The sequence below is a fragment of the Citrus clementina genome, unplaced genomic scaffold (genome assembly GCF_000493195.1).
Source record: "Citrus clementina cultivar Clemenules unplaced genomic scaffold, Citrus_clementina_v1.0 scaffold_4, whole genome shotgun sequence".
NCBI lineage: Eukaryota > Viridiplantae > Streptophyta > Magnoliopsida > Sapindales > Rutaceae > Citrus > Citrus x clementina.
Window position 1 is genome coordinate 23929259 of NW_006262274.1, and position 17844 is coordinate 23947102.

The 17844-nt window shown below is 37.8% G+C and overlaps 5 protein-coding genes and 1 non-coding gene across 7 annotated transcripts; 4 read left to right on the plus strand and 2 right to left on the minus strand.

Annotated features, from left to right (window-relative positions):
• The first annotated feature begins 1137 nt into the window (after positions 1 to 1137).
• LOC18043508 (beta-1,3-galactosyltransferase GALT1) lies at positions 1138 to 6311 on the plus strand. Of its 2 annotated transcripts, none has more exons than XM_006438637.2 (8): positions 1138 to 1261; positions 2332 to 3441; positions 3892 to 4106; positions 4202 to 4483; positions 4751 to 4879; positions 4958 to 5137; positions 5303 to 5410; positions 5535 to 6311. In XM_006438637.2, exons 2-8 carry the CDS (start codon positions 2679 to 2681, stop codon positions 5742 to 5744), a joined length of 1887 nt encoding a protein of 628 aa, XP_006438700.1. In that variant the 5' UTR covers positions 1138 to 1261; positions 2332 to 2678; the 3' UTR covers positions 5745 to 6311. The 2 variants fall into 2 exon arrangements, with proteins under 2 accessions (XP_006438700.1, XP_024042479.1); XM_024186711.1 differs by lacking the exon at positions 1138 to 1261 and adding an exon at positions 1990 to 2075.
• Positions 6312 to 7223: 912 nt separating this feature from the next.
• On the minus strand, positions 7224 to 8724 carry LOC18043510 (50S ribosomal protein L18). The gene is made up of 5 exons (XM_006438641.2): positions 8576 to 8724; positions 8202 to 8497; positions 7953 to 8041; positions 7639 to 7797; positions 7224 to 7549 (listed from the first exon to the last, which is right to left on the minus strand). The coding sequence occupies exons 2-5, from the start codon at positions 8305 to 8307 to the stop codon at positions 7391 to 7393; spliced, it is 513 nt and encodes a 170-aa protein (XP_006438704.1). The 5' UTR covers positions 8308 to 8497; positions 8576 to 8724; the 3' UTR covers positions 7224 to 7390.
• A 545-nt stretch (positions 8725 to 9269) lies between these two features.
• Positions 9270 to 10296, plus strand: LOC18043511 (E3 ubiquitin-protein ligase MPSR1). The gene has a single exon (XM_006438642.2). The coding sequence runs from the start codon at positions 9505 to 9507 to the stop codon at positions 10201 to 10203; it is 699 nt and encodes a 232-aa protein (XP_006438705.1). The 5' UTR covers positions 9270 to 9504; the 3' UTR covers positions 10204 to 10296.
• A 78-nt stretch (positions 10297 to 10374) lies between these two features.
• Positions 10375 to 12863, minus strand: LOC18043512 (protein HOTHEAD). The gene is made up of 3 exons (XM_006438643.2): positions 12231 to 12863; positions 11467 to 12120; positions 10375 to 11366 (listed from the first exon to the last, which is right to left on the minus strand). Exons 1-3 carry the CDS (start codon positions 12325 to 12327, stop codon positions 10513 to 10515), a joined length of 1605 nt encoding a protein of 534 aa, XP_006438706.1. The 5' UTR covers positions 12328 to 12863; the 3' UTR covers positions 10375 to 10512.
• A 400-nt stretch (positions 12864 to 13263) lies between these two features.
• On the plus strand, positions 13264 to 13866 carry LOC112099199. Its single transcript, XM_024186331.1, has one exon. The coding sequence runs from the start codon at positions 13264 to 13266 to the stop codon at positions 13864 to 13866; it is 603 nt and encodes a 200-aa protein (XP_024042099.1).
• On the plus strand, positions 13474 to 13610 carry LOC112099387. Its single transcript, XR_002906191.1, has one exon. It is a non-coding gene; the product is annotated as a small nucleolar RNA Z247 (small nucleolar RNA).
• Positions 13867 to 17844: the final 3978 nt, after the last annotated feature.

Below are 17844 nucleotides of genomic sequence, written 5' to 3' on the forward strand. Positions count from 1 at the left end.
GTCAAATAAATATAAATATTTAAAATAATATATATTTTATAATATTTTTTTAATAAAATTCGGGTTCAGATTTATCAAGTGATGCACAAGACTAACCTGACTTCATATCTGAATCAGATAATACTCAACCCATAATACCCGGGTGCGGTTCGGGTCTGGACCAAGCGGATATTTTTAACATCACTACTTCTATGTCTGCAATAAACGTTCTATACCTATAATATTTTTTTATAATACCGCCACTTTTAGGAGGATGGAAAGTTCCGGCCAGATATGGTCGCACATCTCTTTTTCTTAACCATGAAGTAGGAGATTTGAATAATTACTTGTACAAAACAGTCTGTTTAATTTTGACAAACGCAAACTTCTCTTGTAATCGAGTTTAGCCTCCCCTTGACGTCTCAGTTACTTTAATAGTGGATATGAATACACAAATTCAATATTTGAGTGCATTAGAGAGGGAATAAACGTCCGAATTTATGGACAAGATTATTACCAGGCAATGGCGCGTACTTTTTGTTGTTTTTATTTTTCTTGTTTTTAGTGGGCCCCCTTTTACTTTTTGTCATTTTCTTGACCGTTTCGCGCATTCACCGATCACCGGCCTTCGCCTGCTGCTAAACGCGTCGAGCGAGCGCAAAAATAAGAAAAGTAACATCAGAGACAGAAGAGACCCTTCCGTGACGAAGCTGTAACTTTATCTCTCGTCACACTCCAATAATCACTGTTGATTTTCAATAGACGATCACGTGTCGTGGGTCCATGGGAGTCTGTGACCAATGACCATCAACTGGTCCCTGTGATGCTAAATAAAGCCTAGTGAAAAGAAGAGAAAAGAGAGAAGGAATAAGGTTCTCCATTGTCTTTCACTTAACCCATCACAGTTAGCCACGTCACATATTTTAACGAGATCGTATACATGGCGCAATTCCATTGGCCATTTTAATTCATACGGCAATGCTAGTCCCTACTAAAGACGACAGTCATTTGAACAGTAATGAAGACTGGGCTCGATAGACTTTGGGTAGTTTTTTGAAGTCAATAATGACACAATTTCTTTTAAAATTATTATAATAATAATAACAGTAATAAATGAAAAAGACCGAGACATTTTTTTTTTTGAAGTTTTAAGTTTTTATAATTTCCCCGGTGCAAGCGTGCTTAGACTGCACGTCATAACGACAGAAATATAAAACACAAAATTTTCTCTCCGTTTTTCTGGCAGTTTCTCGGAAAATTTTCTGAATAGAAAAACGACAAGGTAAACTTTACTCTTCAACTTCATTTCAAACAGTTAGTTCTGCTTGTTAAGTTGTTTTTAAGTATAATTTTAAAAGTTAGAGCTGATTTCACATCTTGTTCATTGCCATTGTTTGATTAACTTCGGTTTCGGTGCAATGCGTTTGGATCTGTTTGTCTCTCGAGAAAATTGAACTCAGCCTCGCTACTCCAGTTCTCAAAAACTCTGCTCCAACTGAACTTATTAGTTGTAATAAAAAAAAAATTCAATATATATAACTCTTCTACAGTTTTTTCAGTATAAACAAAAGAGGAAACTGCGCTATGCAGGCTGAAATGAACTCGATAAGTTTGAGTAATGAAACGAAATGGATCCATTCGATTGAAACTGCAATTAGTTCAATTGTTCTCCAGTTGAGACCTAAAGTTTCTTGCATCTTGATCGTATTGTGATGCTGTTTGAATTTGTGTCTGTTGTTTTCTAAAATATGTGATATTAGCCATTGATATGTTGTGGTCCCTACCTCAGTTGATTCGGCGATCTACCATTTTATCTTGTAAAGTAAACAGTTTATGATGCCTATCGCTTGGTGGGCTTCTTAGTTGATGAAGTCATTGGAAAATTTTATGTGGCTTAGTCATATTGCTCTTTAGTCAACAAAAAACATCTTATGGCTATTGAATGGTCAGCTGTTGACCTGTGACTTGCTCATTTATTTGAGTTCTGAGGTAGGTGATATCCCATTTTTTCATGTGTGAGTTCCTTATGCTTGTTTCTATAAGATTATGGTGAAACTAGTGCTCGAATACTGGGAATTTTGGTATTTTTCCTAGAGGTATAGGATGATTCCTGTTTTGATTAGCTTCTTAATGCTCAATTATGAACTTGTTTCAAAATCAATGGAGAGGCAAGGAACATGATTTCTTTTCTATTTTTTTTGGCCAGTTTCATGTTGTGTGCATTTCATTCATTCTGCCTTTCTGTTAAATCTTTTACCCAGTCATACCTGAATATGTAACTTAGCCATAGAATTCTCTTTTGGAAACTTTGACTCTCATTTGTGGACTAATTGCTTTTGGAATTTCTTCCAGCATGAGCTGTATGACAGTCTTTTCCCAGATGCTCCATCAAAAACAGCAGTAAAGTTGTCATTGATGTAGTTGAAGCTTTCTTTTTTCAAGCCAACCGATATATTTTTGCGCTTCCAAGAAGTGTGAGCTGATCCTTCTGCTTTTTGCATTATATGCTTGAATTATATTGCTGAAGGGTGTTAACTGTCTGCGGATTACAACCACAGCTTTGTGGATTTGCTCATAGAATTCCCGTTATTTAATTCATTCAAGTGTTGTTCACTAGTCAACCACATATTTGCTATTTTATGCTCTATCTCTATGGAAAGGAGGCTAAATAATTTTGATGCAATCGTTTAAGCGACAGAATGAAGAAATGGTACGGCGGTGTTTTAATTGCTTCCCTGTTTATGTTGTTGCTCCTGAGATACGGTTTCATGAAAAATCCTATTGGGGAAAGTTATTTGACTAGTCTTATCTCCTCCAATGGAAGTAATCCTCTGGAATGGACACATACTGCAGCTGCCCCTGGAGTTCAAGATCCTGAGAATTCTTCTCAAGTAATTTCAATTGATGCCATAACCTTTGGCCTCTTTGCTCAGAGGAATATATCCAAGGAAGAGCAGCAATCTTTGCTGACCTGGAATCTCTTGAAACAGTTAATTAATCATTCTCAGGTTTTATCAAATGGAGTAGAGGCTATTAAGGAAGCTGGAAGTGCATGGAATAACCTTATGGCGTCAGTTGAAGAGGAAAAACTTGGTTATACTAATAGAAGTTCAGTCAGGAAAGCAAAAGAGAAACAATGTCCTCATTTTCTAAATAAAATGAATACCACAGATCTTGACAGGAGCAGTTTTAAGTTGCAGGTTCCTTGCGGACTAACTCAGGGTTCTTCTATTACAATCATTGGCATTCCAAATGGTCTTCTTGGTAATTTTCGGATTGACTTAACAGGAGAACCACTTCCAGGGGAGCCTGATCCACCCATTGTCTTACATTACAATGTTAGGCTACTCGGCGATAAGATAACTGAGAATCCTGTGATTGTCCAAAACACCTGGACTTTAGCTCATGACTGGGGTGAGGAGGAGCGTTGTCCGTCTCCTTCTCCTGAGAAGATTATAAAAGGTAAAAATTCCTATTGCATTTTTAAGTTATTGAGTGTAGGAAAGGTAAAAGTTGTTCACACACTGCTTATGCATGCTGCATTCATCCCATTAGAAACAACTGGAACTTTCAAAATACCCATTTTAAACTCTACACTAGACATAGAGGCCTTTAATATTCAAACATATATAGGCTGTAGTAATTATGGTGGTCGTATAAACTTCAGTCAGATAAGTTAATTGGTTTTATGTAAATGAGATGCAATATTTTGCTGCAAAGTTAATGAATTACTAGATGCCAGGTTCAATTCGACTTCTGTTTCAATGTTACCATTATGATATTTAGCAACTGAAATCATGTTGTAAGTGCATATTTCTTTGTTCAATCTGTTTACCTTCACAAGGTTGGTCTTCACTTATTACTATGTGCTGTGTTATATTCTAACTTAACTCATCTATTTTCTTATTGTAGTGGACGAGCTAGATCAGTGCAACAAGTTAGTTGGCAATGATGATAAGCGGCTTCCTACTGTTAGCACGCGCTTGAATAACTCTAGGACATCTAAAACCAAAAGATTTTTTCCCTTCAAGCAAGGTCATCTTTTTGTTGCCACAATTAGAGTAGGATCAGAAGGAATCCAAACAACAGTTGATGGGAAGCACATAACATCCTTCGCTTATCGCGAAGTAATTTCTTTCATCTCTCCTGCAATTTGTTGAATTCTGTTAAATAAACTATAATTGCAATGAACTTATTTGCTTTTTGCTGGTCATATGTTCAGACTTTGGAGCCATGGCTGGTTAATGAAGTTAGGATTTCTGGAGACCTGAAATTAATTTCCGTCTTGGCCAGTGGTTTACCCACGTCCGAGGATTCAGAGCATACAACTGATTTAGAAGCACTAAGATCTTATCCTCTATCTCTTCATAAACCAGTGGATTTGTTCATTGGTGTTTTCTCAACAGCAAATAATTTTAAGCGAAGAATGGCAGTTAGAAGGACATGGATGCAGTACACTGAAGTGCGGTCAGGAACAGTTGCAGTTCGCTTTTTTGTTGGTTTGGTGAGCTTCACTGAACCGTATCTTTTGCTCCTCTGGTACACAATTGTCATGTGGGATAGATCAGTGGTAGATTGAAAACACAGAATTCGTAAACCATCATTTAATGGGTTGATCTTTTTCTTCCGTCCATTTGTATTAAAGTAGTTTTTGTTTTATGTAAGGTTCTAGCACAAATAAGGTTCTTTTACAGGTCTGAGTTGTGCAGTGAAAAGTTGTAGTTATGTAGTCCATTGCTGAAGTACTTATCCATTGTGTGGCATATTGCAGCATAAAAACCAGATAGTCAATGGGGAACTCTGGAATGAGGCACGAACGTATGGAGACATACAGCTGATGCCTTTTGTTGACTACTACAATCTCATCACCTGGAAAACTTTAGCGATCTGCATCTTTGGGGTAAAGCCTTGTCTCTTGACTCTCTTCTTATAACAGGAGAATAATTCCTTTACCTCATTAACCTCATCTCCACGACAGACGGATGTTGTTTCAGCAAAATTTGTCATGAAGACAGATGACGATGCATTTGTTCGTGTGGATGAAGTGCTGACTTCTTTAAAGAGGATTAATGTGCATTCTGGGTTGCTTTATGGACTCATTAACTCTGAGTCTCGACCACATCGGAATCCTGAAAGCAAGTGGTACATTAGCCTTGAGGTAATTGAATTCAGCATTGTTGTTGGATTATCTGCAAAAATTTGTCTCATTCAAGAATAAGATATTTGCATGCTCCAATTAATTTTCCACAAGTATTTCCTTAAGACATGTTTTATTTTCCGCTTCTCATATGTGTGCCTCTTCTCCTTATCTGCTCTTATGAAGGAATGGCCTGAAGAAACTTACCCCCCTTGGGCACATGGTCCTGGTTATGTTGTGTCCCATGACATAGGAAAGGCAGTGTACAAAAGATACAAGGAAGGCCGATTAAAGGTGGGATAATTAATTATACCGTGTCTCTCCCCGTTCTTAAGCTAAAACATTTTGGTAGGCGTTGCACCCCTGCTGTTTTTGTTATGTGTATTTAACTTCATGAACAAATTAATGCACATGGCAGATGTTTAAGCTAGAAGATGTGGCAATGGGCATTTGGATCGCAGACATGAAGAAAGAAGGCTTACAAGTTCGGTATGAGAAAGATGAGAGGGTCCACAATGACGGTTGTAGGGATGGTTACGTTGTTGCCCATTACCAAAGTCCTAGGGAGATGCTTTGTCTTTGGCAGAAACTCAAAGAAGGAAATGCTGCTAGATGCTGTGGTGACTGATAAGTATAGTTATATTCATCACCAAGCTTAACATGGCTATATGCAACTTAAAATATACCTGGAATTTGGTTTTTGGTAGAGGTTGATTGAGAGCAGAACTTGAGAACTCAGAGGCAAGGCAAGAGTTAATATATCTTTTTGTTAGGTATGGAGGGTACTGAGAATTGTCGGCAAATTATGGTATTCTTGTAGAAATAGTTATGGTATTCTTGTAGGAATAGGGTAGGCATATTTTTTACTAGTGCATATTAAAAGGGATGTTAATGAAGTAGGGAGAAGAGAGAGAGGGAGATAGAGTGAGAGAGAGAGACAGAGAGATACAGAGATCCACTGTACAGATAGCACCCAGTATTGGGATGCTGGAAGCCTAGAAGTTTTTCACTTGCTATAATATTTACTACCAATTCTTTGACCTAAATCATTTGTAACCGGCAGCACTGAAGTCATTATATGTTTCTATTGATCCCAAAAGGTCAATTGACTGTATAGCAACAGGATCGTCGAGCTTTCATGGTATACGAAGTCCGTGTCAGACAAAGTTCGGTAATTGGAATCTTATAAAACACGATGGATAATTGATAGATCATGGCGTCTGGATGTACTTAGTTTAATAAGAGAACAATGGAAATAACAGAATAAACAAATGTTACTCTCATAAAACAAAATCAAGTAGCCGTGCGTCCTATGCCGTATCTTGTGTTGGGAAAGACCAAAAAAGGCCGCTGCAATTTATGCCGACCATGAGAGGAAAACTCTCCATCACTTGATCCATGTACTTAACATGATCGGGGAAAAGACAAGCCGTTACATGAAAATCGGTTAGTCCAACCTTATACTTGTTGTCATCTTTTGGAACTTCCAAGCCAGGACAAGGCTCAAACATATCAAACTGTCAGGACCTTTAAAACTATCAGTGAAGTGAAAGAAGAAGCAAGAGAGAGAGCATAAGCCAAGTAGGGAATGAATGATCTGAGTGCTAACGGGAGAGAAATATCCGTTGTTTGATACAGATGGGAGTAGCATTTCAAACGTTAAAAGGGTGCCTGTAGGAAGAAAGTTTACGAGCATTGATGTCTTCGAGAAAGTCTCTTGCATTCCCTTGGCCACCGCTCGTCTTTTCCGGCGGGGTTCTAGTCGGGATGGGGAAGAAGGGTTTGGAGTTGGGTCATTTTGTGGGTTTGCGGTGTAGATTTTGATCCCAATATCCTCATTGCTTTCCATTCCGTTAAAGAGTAGTTATATTCCGCACAAAGTGATGATTTTATTCCTTTAGGACTGGCAGGAGGTGATAACTGACAGGGATTTCCAACGGTAACTAACTACCTCTCTCTCTCTCAACCATTGTAATCGGCACCTGTACGAAATGTGGACGAAAAAGTGGAGAGATAATGCACGAAGTCACGAAAAGGGGTTACTGCATTATTACAATTTTTGGATATTGTCTTAAGAAATTTCTGAACCAACCAGGAACGCAGATACTGAACCATCATAAAAGTTCTCTGTTTTCACAGTTGAGTTAAAAAGTGAAGGGCAACGCTTTTTACAGATATATTCACGTGCCACAGTGGGTAAATTAGAAGGCGAAAGATGTAAGCCTAAATTTCGCATGACAGAGAGAAACCGTAAGAAAAAGAAGAAAAGACAACCTATCTTTGTTGCAAGAAGCCATGACGGGATATTGGAATCTCAAAGGCTTGCATTCTCTCACCACGACGAGAGCCATTACGATCATAAGATGAAATTTCCGTGATGTTAAGTGCAATACAAGTCTTGATAAGCTCTTCACCAACACGCTCAGCAGCTTCCTGGAAAGTGGAAACATATCAAGAACAGTCAGCACAGCTAGATTAGAAACAAGAAATCTAATGCTCGCTCAATTCAGTGGAGTGCTTACAATTGTGGAACAAGGTGGATTTCCATTTCCGCGAATGGATTGCTGCAAAGTGCTTCCGTAAAATAAACACTTTTTGTTTTGGTCATCTACTAGCATAGCATATAACTGCTTATCCGAACAGAATACAGAAAGCCTTGGCTTCGTAGGTGTGCCGTTAAACTGGTTATGCCAATACAAAGCCATAACATTGATAAGATACATCAGCCGACCTTCTATAACTCGTATAAAAATAGAGGTCCACTGTAGTCAACAGTGAACTAGCAAGGGCTTCATTGCATACACAGCTTAGCTACAACTACCAAGTGAAACAATACCTTCTTTTGAATCCTTCTGTTTCGGATTTTGGCGCTTTCCGTGCGGGCATTCGCTCGTGCTTCCACTACTAGTGGCTTCAAAAAGAAACCTACTCAACATAAAAAAACACAGTTGCAGTCCAACCAAATTAAATATATACATGCCGAGTCATAGTTCCATACCAACTGGGCCATTGACTCGACTCACTGCATTCTTATAATAATGACTAAATACTATAAAAAAAAAAAAAATTGCGTTGGCTGGCTTACTCCTTCTCTGGGTCTGACTGGGTAACAAGTTGAAGGGCTTTGCCTTGGTCCCAAAGAAATCGCAAGCATTGAATTGTAGTGCAGCAGCAGCTTTAGTGAGACTCATTGTGACAGTCAAAAGTGCCGAAGAAGAACAAAAAAGAAATCCGTATAAATCAGTTGCATTACCGCCTCAATGCATGTAAAATGACATGAAATTTGAATAGCAGACGGCAGTTTTATCGCAGTCGCAGAGGAATTTCATCAAACACGTTATGTGTCGTGAGGGTTGGTGTATTTTGCAATATTCCTTTTTCCTATTTTTTGTTTTGGAATTGAATTAAAAAAAAAGAAAGGAACTTTCAAATAAAAAAATGAAAATGACACAGAACTACCTCGATGTAACCCTCCCTCTAGGTGTCACCAGTCACTGGAATGATCAACACATTGGCCAGAGCACATCTCAATTCCCAAATAATATTCTAGCGCTTCCTTTACGCAACACTTTGGATGTTCGGAACTTTTGACCAATATATATAAAGTTTTTTGGTAAACTTCGAGCCACCCCTCATCATATTATTTAGCTTGTCCCAAAATATAATAATATATTAGTAAAATAATCGTAGCTAAGCCTCTAATTAAGTTCTAGAATCTTCCTTTCAATATGAAAAATTAATTTTATATAACCGCGTACTTCTCTTCGATTGTCTTTCATTCATTTATACCATAACCATAGTTAAAAATTAAAAAAAAAAAAAGTGGAAATAAAGTAAAATAAAATATAACAAATAGAATCGGAGTTTAGGTTGGTGAAGGACTCATACGCAGCAGCACCTGATTGCCTCTTAAAAAAAAATCCTTCCTAATTTGAGTTATACTGAGTTTATAATGATTTTCCACCATATGTTAATTTAATTTTTTTATTTTTTATTTATTAATAACCCATCAATAATTAAATAATTTATTCATAACATAAATCTTGATCTCTAAAAAAAAAAAACTTTCTCCCTCAGTTAAAATTAAAAGGATGGATAAACATCCAAAAAAAATCTTCTCCCTCAGTTAAATAGGATGCATCACGCACACGCAAACTGACAGCTCAAATACTTCCAGATCTTTCCACAACCTTCTTGTCTTCGTGTTCCCTGTGGGCGCTTTCCCTTATAACTTCCACTTCTAAACCCATCGGAATTCACTCATTGTTTTCTTAAAAGCAGATTCTTCTTCTCCTTTTTTTTTTCCTCTTAAAAATCGGATTGTTGATCACCCTAGTACAGATCTCTCAAAAAAGATTTGATCTTTCTGTCAAAATTTCATTCTTTCGATGTCCTCTGAAGCTGAAGCTACTGATGTCTCATCGCTGTTTGAGAGACTGTTAAGTCACAGAGACATGTCTTTGTTTCTACCCTTTGTCTTAGGCTTCACAAGCAGCGTCTCCACAGGCGAAAGTTCCGAGAATTCTCAGAACCCGGATGGGGAAACCCCTCATACAAACAGAAGTTCAAGCGAAAGAATCATTCTCGTCAATCCTCTCAATCAGGGCATGGTAGTGATTGAAGGGACTTCAAGTTTAGAGACTCTGCTGAGAAATTTCGTTGGTAAAGATGGCCAGCCTCCTGCTTCAAAGGCATCGGTTGAGGCCATGCCAAGTATCAAAGTCGGTGAAAGCGAAGAGGAAGCTCTTGGTGGTGAGTGTGTCGTGTGTTTAGAGGAGTATGAGGTTGGGGAGGTGGCGAGAGAGATGCCATGTAAGCACAAGTTTCATGCAAACTGTATAGAGAAGTGGCTTGGGATTCAGGGGTCGTGTCCTGTTTGTAGATACAAGATGCCTGTTGAAGAAGAGGAAAGTGGCAACAAAAGAGATGAGCGAAGGAGAGAAATTTGGGTTAGTTTTTCAATCAGTGGTGGTGGTAGAAGAACTGGTGAGAATTCAAATCAAAACGAAAGTACTTCTCCTTCAAGAGATTCTACTGATGTGTCTGATTCTTCTTCTCCAAGCTCTAGGCCTGATCAGGAAAATTGAGAATTAAGGGAGTTTTGTGATTTTTTTGGTCATTTTGTGGAATTATATGTACAGTGAAAATGCGTTATTAATATTTTATTTGATATTAGTAAATTTTTTCCTTTTCATGATCTTAGTTAGAAATAAAGAGTCACTTGGTATGAATATTTGCACTTGATTTAGTGGAACACGAAAAAAGGTTATGTGATCTTTACTTATTAGGAATGGAAGGATGGTGATCAAACGGCTAAAATTTTAATCAAATTATTACAGTTAGGTTGATTACACGCTGAAACTCATAATTCCTTTATTGTGACGCTATTTATCTTGCTAGCTGCAAATCTCTCTTCTTTCTTCGACAAGTTTGACCCCTTGGTACCTGCCTAGCATCATGACCGTGGCCATTGGATTTGTACCTGGCGATTCTTGAAAAGTTGATCCGTCAATGACTCTCAACCCTTTAACACCATAAACCCTGTAATCTTTGTCAACAACTGATCCAACTATGCAACCACCATGATAATGATAAAAGGTCCTTACGTTGTTTTTGCATAATTTTCTTAGCTCATCTGAATTAGACATCAACTTTTCTTGGGGTTTAATTCCCAGGAATGAAGAAACCGATTGAGACTTCGTCACTTTGTTGAGCAATTGAACCATCTTTACACACTCATCCAAGTCCTTTTCCTTTGCTAGATAATTGAATTTGATTGAAGGATTTTGTCTCGGGTCCGTGCTGTCCAGTTCAAGCTTTCCTCTGGAGATTGGAAATGCCAATTTGGCAGCAATTGGCATCCTTGATGCATTGAAGCTAATTGGCAAAACCCCAGCTTGGATTATGAATTTGAAGTTATCTGCTATGCCCACAACTTCAGGTGGCTCTGGTAGCCGCTTTTGCGGCATGGTGTCAACCAACTTGGCAATGCAAGGATTGTCTTGCATCCCTTCCCCAACCTCTTGCAAATCTACAATAGTTGGAATGTTGAGATCTTTGAGGTGGTCATGAGGTCCAATGCCGCTTAACAATAGGAGCTGGGGACTGCCTAATGCCCCTGCTGACAAAATAACATCGCCCCATGTGCTTGAATTCCCTGGCTTATTGAGGTAAGCTTCATGCATATGATTTGAGCTACCATCGCTCTTGATGAACCTTATGCCATGAGCTCTGCTCTCATTTGCCTTGCCTGCATCATATGAAGACTATCAGTAAGAACTAATCAATTTGATTACCATAATTAATCATTGAACACAAACAGTGAGTAAAGATGGAGAAAATCTGCTTACCATTATTACTAAAGATAATGTTGTTTACAGTTGCATTCAGGAGAACTACAAGATTTTTGGGATTCCCTGCCTCCAGGAGATCAGCTGATGTGTGTCTCTTTCCACATTGGTCAAACGCTGTCCCACCAATTTTTGTTCCTTCAATGTGTTCCAAACTGTAACCATTATAAGGCAAAATTCCTGCTTCAAGAAGGCCAAATTCGACAACACTCTGCCATGGTGTCAGCTCAGGTGGAAAAACTACTTTAGATTCCACCCATTCGTAAGCCTTCTTTATAAGCTCCTCATCCCATCCAGCCTTTTTAACAAAATCCTCTCTAGCTCTACTGTAAAATCCACCATTTATGGCTGATGATCCTCCAAGTACTCGTCCTCTATGATTCTGAATCCCGTCGGTGGAGATAAAACTTTGTGCAACTGATGTGTATTCATCAGTTTGTAACAAGGAGAATCCGAAGAACCTTTTGTCTGTGACCAATGGATTTCCAAAAGGTGAGCCACCTCGCTCTACTAATAGCACAGAGAAGTTGTCGGATAAAGTTGCAGCTAGTGGGCAGCCAGTGGTGCCTCCTCCAACAACAATGTAATCAAAGGACTTGCCAGCAACTTCTTTGACGTCCGAAGTCATATAATAAGGGACTTCTTTTCCTTTTCCTACAATAATAAGAGAAGAATAAGAATGAATGAGATCAATTTCACAATTTGCATCTTTAAGCTTTTAAATGAAAGTCGTGTGAGAACTTGCATTTAACCGAGTAGCATACCTTCGGGCAGTGACGAAGAGAACAGAGGCAAGGTTAATAGAAAGAAGCTAAAGGCTATAAGAAGCTCATGAGAGTGAAACGTATCAGGAAACTTCATTTTTGGTGTTTGCGCTTGCTCAAGGAGGGGGAAACGGTGACATTATATATTTTAATCCTTTTGGCTATTCAATCATCGAGTTTTTCTGGCGTGGTGGCTAAATTGATTATGACTACTTAGCATTCATATATTTTAACAATACGCATGGTTTAGCTAATGATTCATTTGTTGTTTGTTGGAGGCATGATGATGTTGCTGCAATGATAAATTGAACCGCTTTCTTATCATGTTGTGCTTTAGTAGTACAAAAGATTGGTAGATGTCAAGGAAGCTCATGTTTGTAAGATTACCAGCAAAGCAGAGGATCACAGCAGCAGCCACATGCAGTTACGAGTAGATGACATGGCATGCCAGCTGGAGCTTGGTGGTTATGTAATTAGTTGTGCATATGTTAATTAGCTAAAGCTGTTATAGTTAGTTAAGAGAATAAGTGAATTAGTTGCAACTAATTACATCTATTAGTGCTGAGCTTCAGCTTAGTATAAATAGAAACAGCTTTGTACATATTAATAAGTGTTGTGATTAATGAAATTCAGTTCCTAGAAAATATTCAGATCTAGTTCTTATTTTCTCAGCTGCCAAACATTATTCTCGTTCTTCAACTTGGTATCAGAGCTAGTAACAATGGCTTCAGTCCATCTAGCTTCTTCTTCTTCTCAAGCGCCAATTAATCAAGCAACTGTTAATTCAACAAATGTGACATTCACTTTCAATACACCTATTAAGCTAGATCAATCCAATTATTTGATTTGGAGATCTCAAGTTCTTGCTTCAATTCGTGGCAACAGACTTGAGAAATTCATTAATGATTCAACCACTCCACCTCCTTCACACATTGCTCAATGAATTGAAAATGAACTGAGATATGTAGAAAATCCAGAATTCGCAACTTGGAGATCACAAGATCAGGTGCTGCTTGGCTGGTTACTTTCTTTAATGAGTGAAGGTATCATCAGTCTAGTCTTCAATCTAGAGACTTCTCAAGAGGTATGGAAAGCTATAGAAGTTCAATTTGGATCTCAATCTAAATCTAGGCTTCTGCACTTACGATATATAATGAACTCAACTAGAAAGGATGATCTGAAAATTACTGATTATTTCATTAAGATGAAAAGTATTGCTGATAATATGGCTGTTGCTGGTAGTGCATTAAGTGATGATGATCTGATCTTGCATGTACTCTCTGGTTTAGGTCCAGACTATAACTCTGTTGCTACCTATATTACTAGACAAGTAGGAGTAGGAAAAATGAATGTAAATGAAGCTTATGCTATGCTCCTAACTCAAGAAGCTAGAATTGAACAACAAACTCATATGCTAGCTAGTACTGATGTGAAACAAAACTTTGAGGCTAATCTTACTCACAACAGAAGTTATAAAAAGGGAAATATGTCTGGAGGAAGAGGTTTTGGTGGCTTTGGATATAATCATGGTTATGGTAACAATAGAAACAGTAACAGTAATGGTTACAAGGGAGGTTATAATGGAGGCTCTGGATTTAATGCTAATAGTGGAAGTGCTTATGGCACTAATTATTAGTTCAAGGCCTATCAAGGAGATAATCAAAGAGGTGGAGGAGGAGGCAACTGGAATCCAAATGCTGGAAATGGTGGATTTAATAATGGCAGATCACCTGGAAACACTAAGCCTCAATGGAATGTCTCTAAGCCAACCTGTCAAATTTGTCTTAGAACATGCCATATTGCTAATATTTGCTGGAAGCTTGAAGAATTTATTGCATCTGGATCTTACAGACCACCACCAAATAGAAATCCAAAGTCTGCATATTTGGCTAATATGGAGGGACCTGCTGATGCTAACTAGTATTTGGATAGTGGTGCAACACACCATCTGACAAATGATATCAGCAACATGCATGTTTCTGAAGCTTTCACATGTATATCTAAACTTGTTGTTGGGAATGGTGCTGGATTAAGTATAACACATGTTGAAAGTGCTGCATTGAAATCACATAACTCCCATAATACCTCCTTAACTCTTAAGTTAAATGATATCCTTTTAGTGCCACAAATTACTAAAAACCTTATTAGCATCTCTAAACTCACTAATGATAATGATGTTGTGATTGAGTTTACTAATAACCTCTGTTTTGTGAAGGACAAGGTGAGGAATTTGATCATACTGCAGGGCAAAGCTGAAAAAGGTTTATACAAATTGCTATTGGTTTCATCTAATAAGCCAATTCCCTTTGTTGACACAATCTCTTCTGCACCTAGTCAAAGCTTTGTTGCTGAGTCAATAATACCAACCAATCCTCTTTCAATGTTTTCAGTTGTCAAGTCTACTATTTCAAATAATACTTCATACCTGCATACTGCAGCAACTCCTTGTAAAAATTCTGAGTATTTGTTAAGTACTTATGTATTGCATCAAAGATTGGGACATCCATCTTCTAAGATTTTGAGTCATGTAATCAAAGCTTGTTCATCTTTTAAATTGGATAATAAGAATAAAACATTTGATTTTTGTGATGCTTGTCAAATAGGAAAAATGCACAAACTTCATTTTTCAGCTACTGCTATTAAAACAAAGTCTCCCCTGGAAATTTTGCATACTGATTTATGGGGACCAGCCCCTGTGGTTTCATCACAAGGCTACAGATATTATGTGAGCTTTGTTGATGATTTCACAAGATTTACTTGGATCTTTCCTTTGAAAACCAAAAGTGACACATTGTCAGTCTTCAAAATTTTCAAAAACCAAATAGAGAAACAACTTGACAGACCTATTAAATGTCTTCAATCAGACTGGGGGGGAGAATTTAGATCATTTGTTAATTTTCTTCACACAGAGGGCATCCAATTCAGACATTCATGTCCATACACTCACAACCAAAATGACATTGTAGAGAGAAAGCATAGGCATATCACTGAACTTGGTCTTACTCTACTTGCACAAGCCAACCCATCTATTAAATTCTGGTGGGATTCCTTTCATACAGCCACATACCTTATAAACAGATTACCTACTCCAGTTCTGTCAATGAAATCTCTTTATGAGTTTATCTTTCATCTCACTCCAGATTACAAATTCCTAAGAACATTTGGATGTTCATGCTTTCCTTTTCTCAGAGATTATAATCAACATAAGTTTCACTCTCATACATCCAAATGTGTTTTCTTGGGGTATAGCTCTTTGCATAAGGGTTATAAGTGTCTCCATCCCTCTGGAAAAATCTATATAGTAAGTCATATTATTTTTTATGAGACTTCATTTCCATATTTTTCAATTTTCAGTTCATCTTCTCCATCCAAATCTTCTGGATTTCAATCCAATCTTCTTCAGCAGTATACTATACTTATTTCTAATAGCAATTTCAACACCTTTGAAGCTGATACTGCAGGTAATGATCAACATTCTGATCATCTTGATACTATATCTTCACCACTTTCTCACAACACATCATCTCAACCCTCATCACCTGCTACTTTATTCTAGCAAACCATACCCTCTTCACCAGCTCAGTTCAATCTTCCTATCCCTTCACTCAATGCAACACAAAATACATCACTCTCTCAACTTACCTTGTCACACTCTCTGATTCACCCAGCACAATCATCTCAACCTAAACCAATTCCTTCCACACACAAAATGATAACCAGAGCAAAGGCTGGAATATTCAAACCAAAGGCTTACTTAACATATCACAATAGCCTAGAACCATCCACTATTTCAGAAGCACTATCTAATCCCAAATGGAAAGCAGCAATGCAGTCTGAGTATGATGCCTTGATTAAAAATAAAACTTGGACTCTGGTGCCTATGTGCTCATCCTATATACCAGTTGGGTGCAAATGGGTGTTCAGAACTAAGTACAACACAGATGGCTCAGTTTCCAAATATAAAGCCAGGCTGGTAGCCAAGGGATTTCATCAAACTGCGGGAATAGATTATTCAGAAACATTTAGCCCTGTAATGAATTCTGCAATAGTAAGATTAATCTTTAGTCTAGCTGTCATGAAAAGTTGGAATGTCAGATAGATTGATGTGAATAATGCCTTCTAAAATGGAGATTTGTCAGAGGATGTGTATATGTTTCAGCCTGAGGGTTTTATGTCCAAAGAAGGCTACATATGCAAGCTTACCAAGGCTTTATATGGATTGAAACAAGCTCCAAGAGCTTGGTATGATAAACTGAAAAGCTGTCTTACTGCCTGGAAATTTTGCAATTCTAAAGCTGACACATTTCTTTTTGTTAAACATGATGATAAAGGCATTATTATTATATTGATCTATGTTGATGATATTCTGGTGACTGGCCCTGACTCAACATTACTTGAAGAGTTTATTAGTAAACTCAGTAAGGTTTTTGCTCTCAAGGATCTAGGATTAATAACTTATTTTCTTGGAGTAGAAGTGTGTTATACAGTTCAAGGAACGCATTTGTCACAGACAAAGTATATCAAGGATCTGATAAGCAAAGCTTCAAAGCAAAATTACAAAGGGTCAGATATACCTTTCAGCACTAGTTTCAAACTAGAGAAAAATGTTCAAGGTCCTCTGGGGCAAGAATTCGAAGAACCAACTCTTTATAGGAGCATTGTTGGTGGGCTTCAATATTTGATTCTCACCAGGCCTGAAATTGCATATTCTTTACACAAACTTAGCCAATATCTCAGTAATCCTACACTCCAGCATTGGCTAGCTTGCAAGAAGGTTCTCAGGTATCTTCAAGCTATAGCCACTCATGGTTTATATATTCAAAAAGAGGGAACACTTGGACTTGCAGGTCTAACTGGATACTCTGATACTGACTGGGCATGTGATGTTGATGATCGAAAATCTATTGGAGCCTACTGTATTTACCTAGGTAATAATCTGATTTCTTGGTCATAAAAAAAGCAAGTTATTGTAGCTAAGTCAAGCACTGAAAGTGAATACAGGGCACTCTCTTCAGCAAGTTCAGAACTTTCATGGCTGCAATCTCTGCTATCAGAATTTAAAATTGTCCAATTACCAACTCCAATCCTTTGGTGTGACAATCAGAGTGCAGAAGAGTTAACTAGAAATCCTATTCTTCACTTTAAATCAAAACATATTGAGTTGGATGTCCATTACATTAGAGATAAAGTTCTTGGAAAAGAATTGGAAGTGAGATACATTCCTACTGAAGAACAAGTTGCTAATGTCCTTACCAAAGCTCTGTCATTTCCCAAGTTCAACTATTTTCGATCCAAGCTCAATGTCATCAACAGGCCATTGAGATTGAGGGGGGATGTCAAGGAAGCTCATGTTTGTAAGATTACCAGCAAAGCAGAGGATCACAACAGCAGCCATATGTAGTTACGAGTAGATGACATGGCATGCCAGCTGGAGACTGGTGGTTATGTAATTAGTTGTGCATATGTTAATTAGCTAAAGCTGTTATAGTTAGTTAAGAGAATAAGTGAATTAGTTGCAGCTAATTACATCTATTAGTGCTGAGCTTCGGCTTAGTATAAATAGAAACAGCTTTGTACATATTAATAAGTTTTGTGATTAATGAAATTCAGTTCA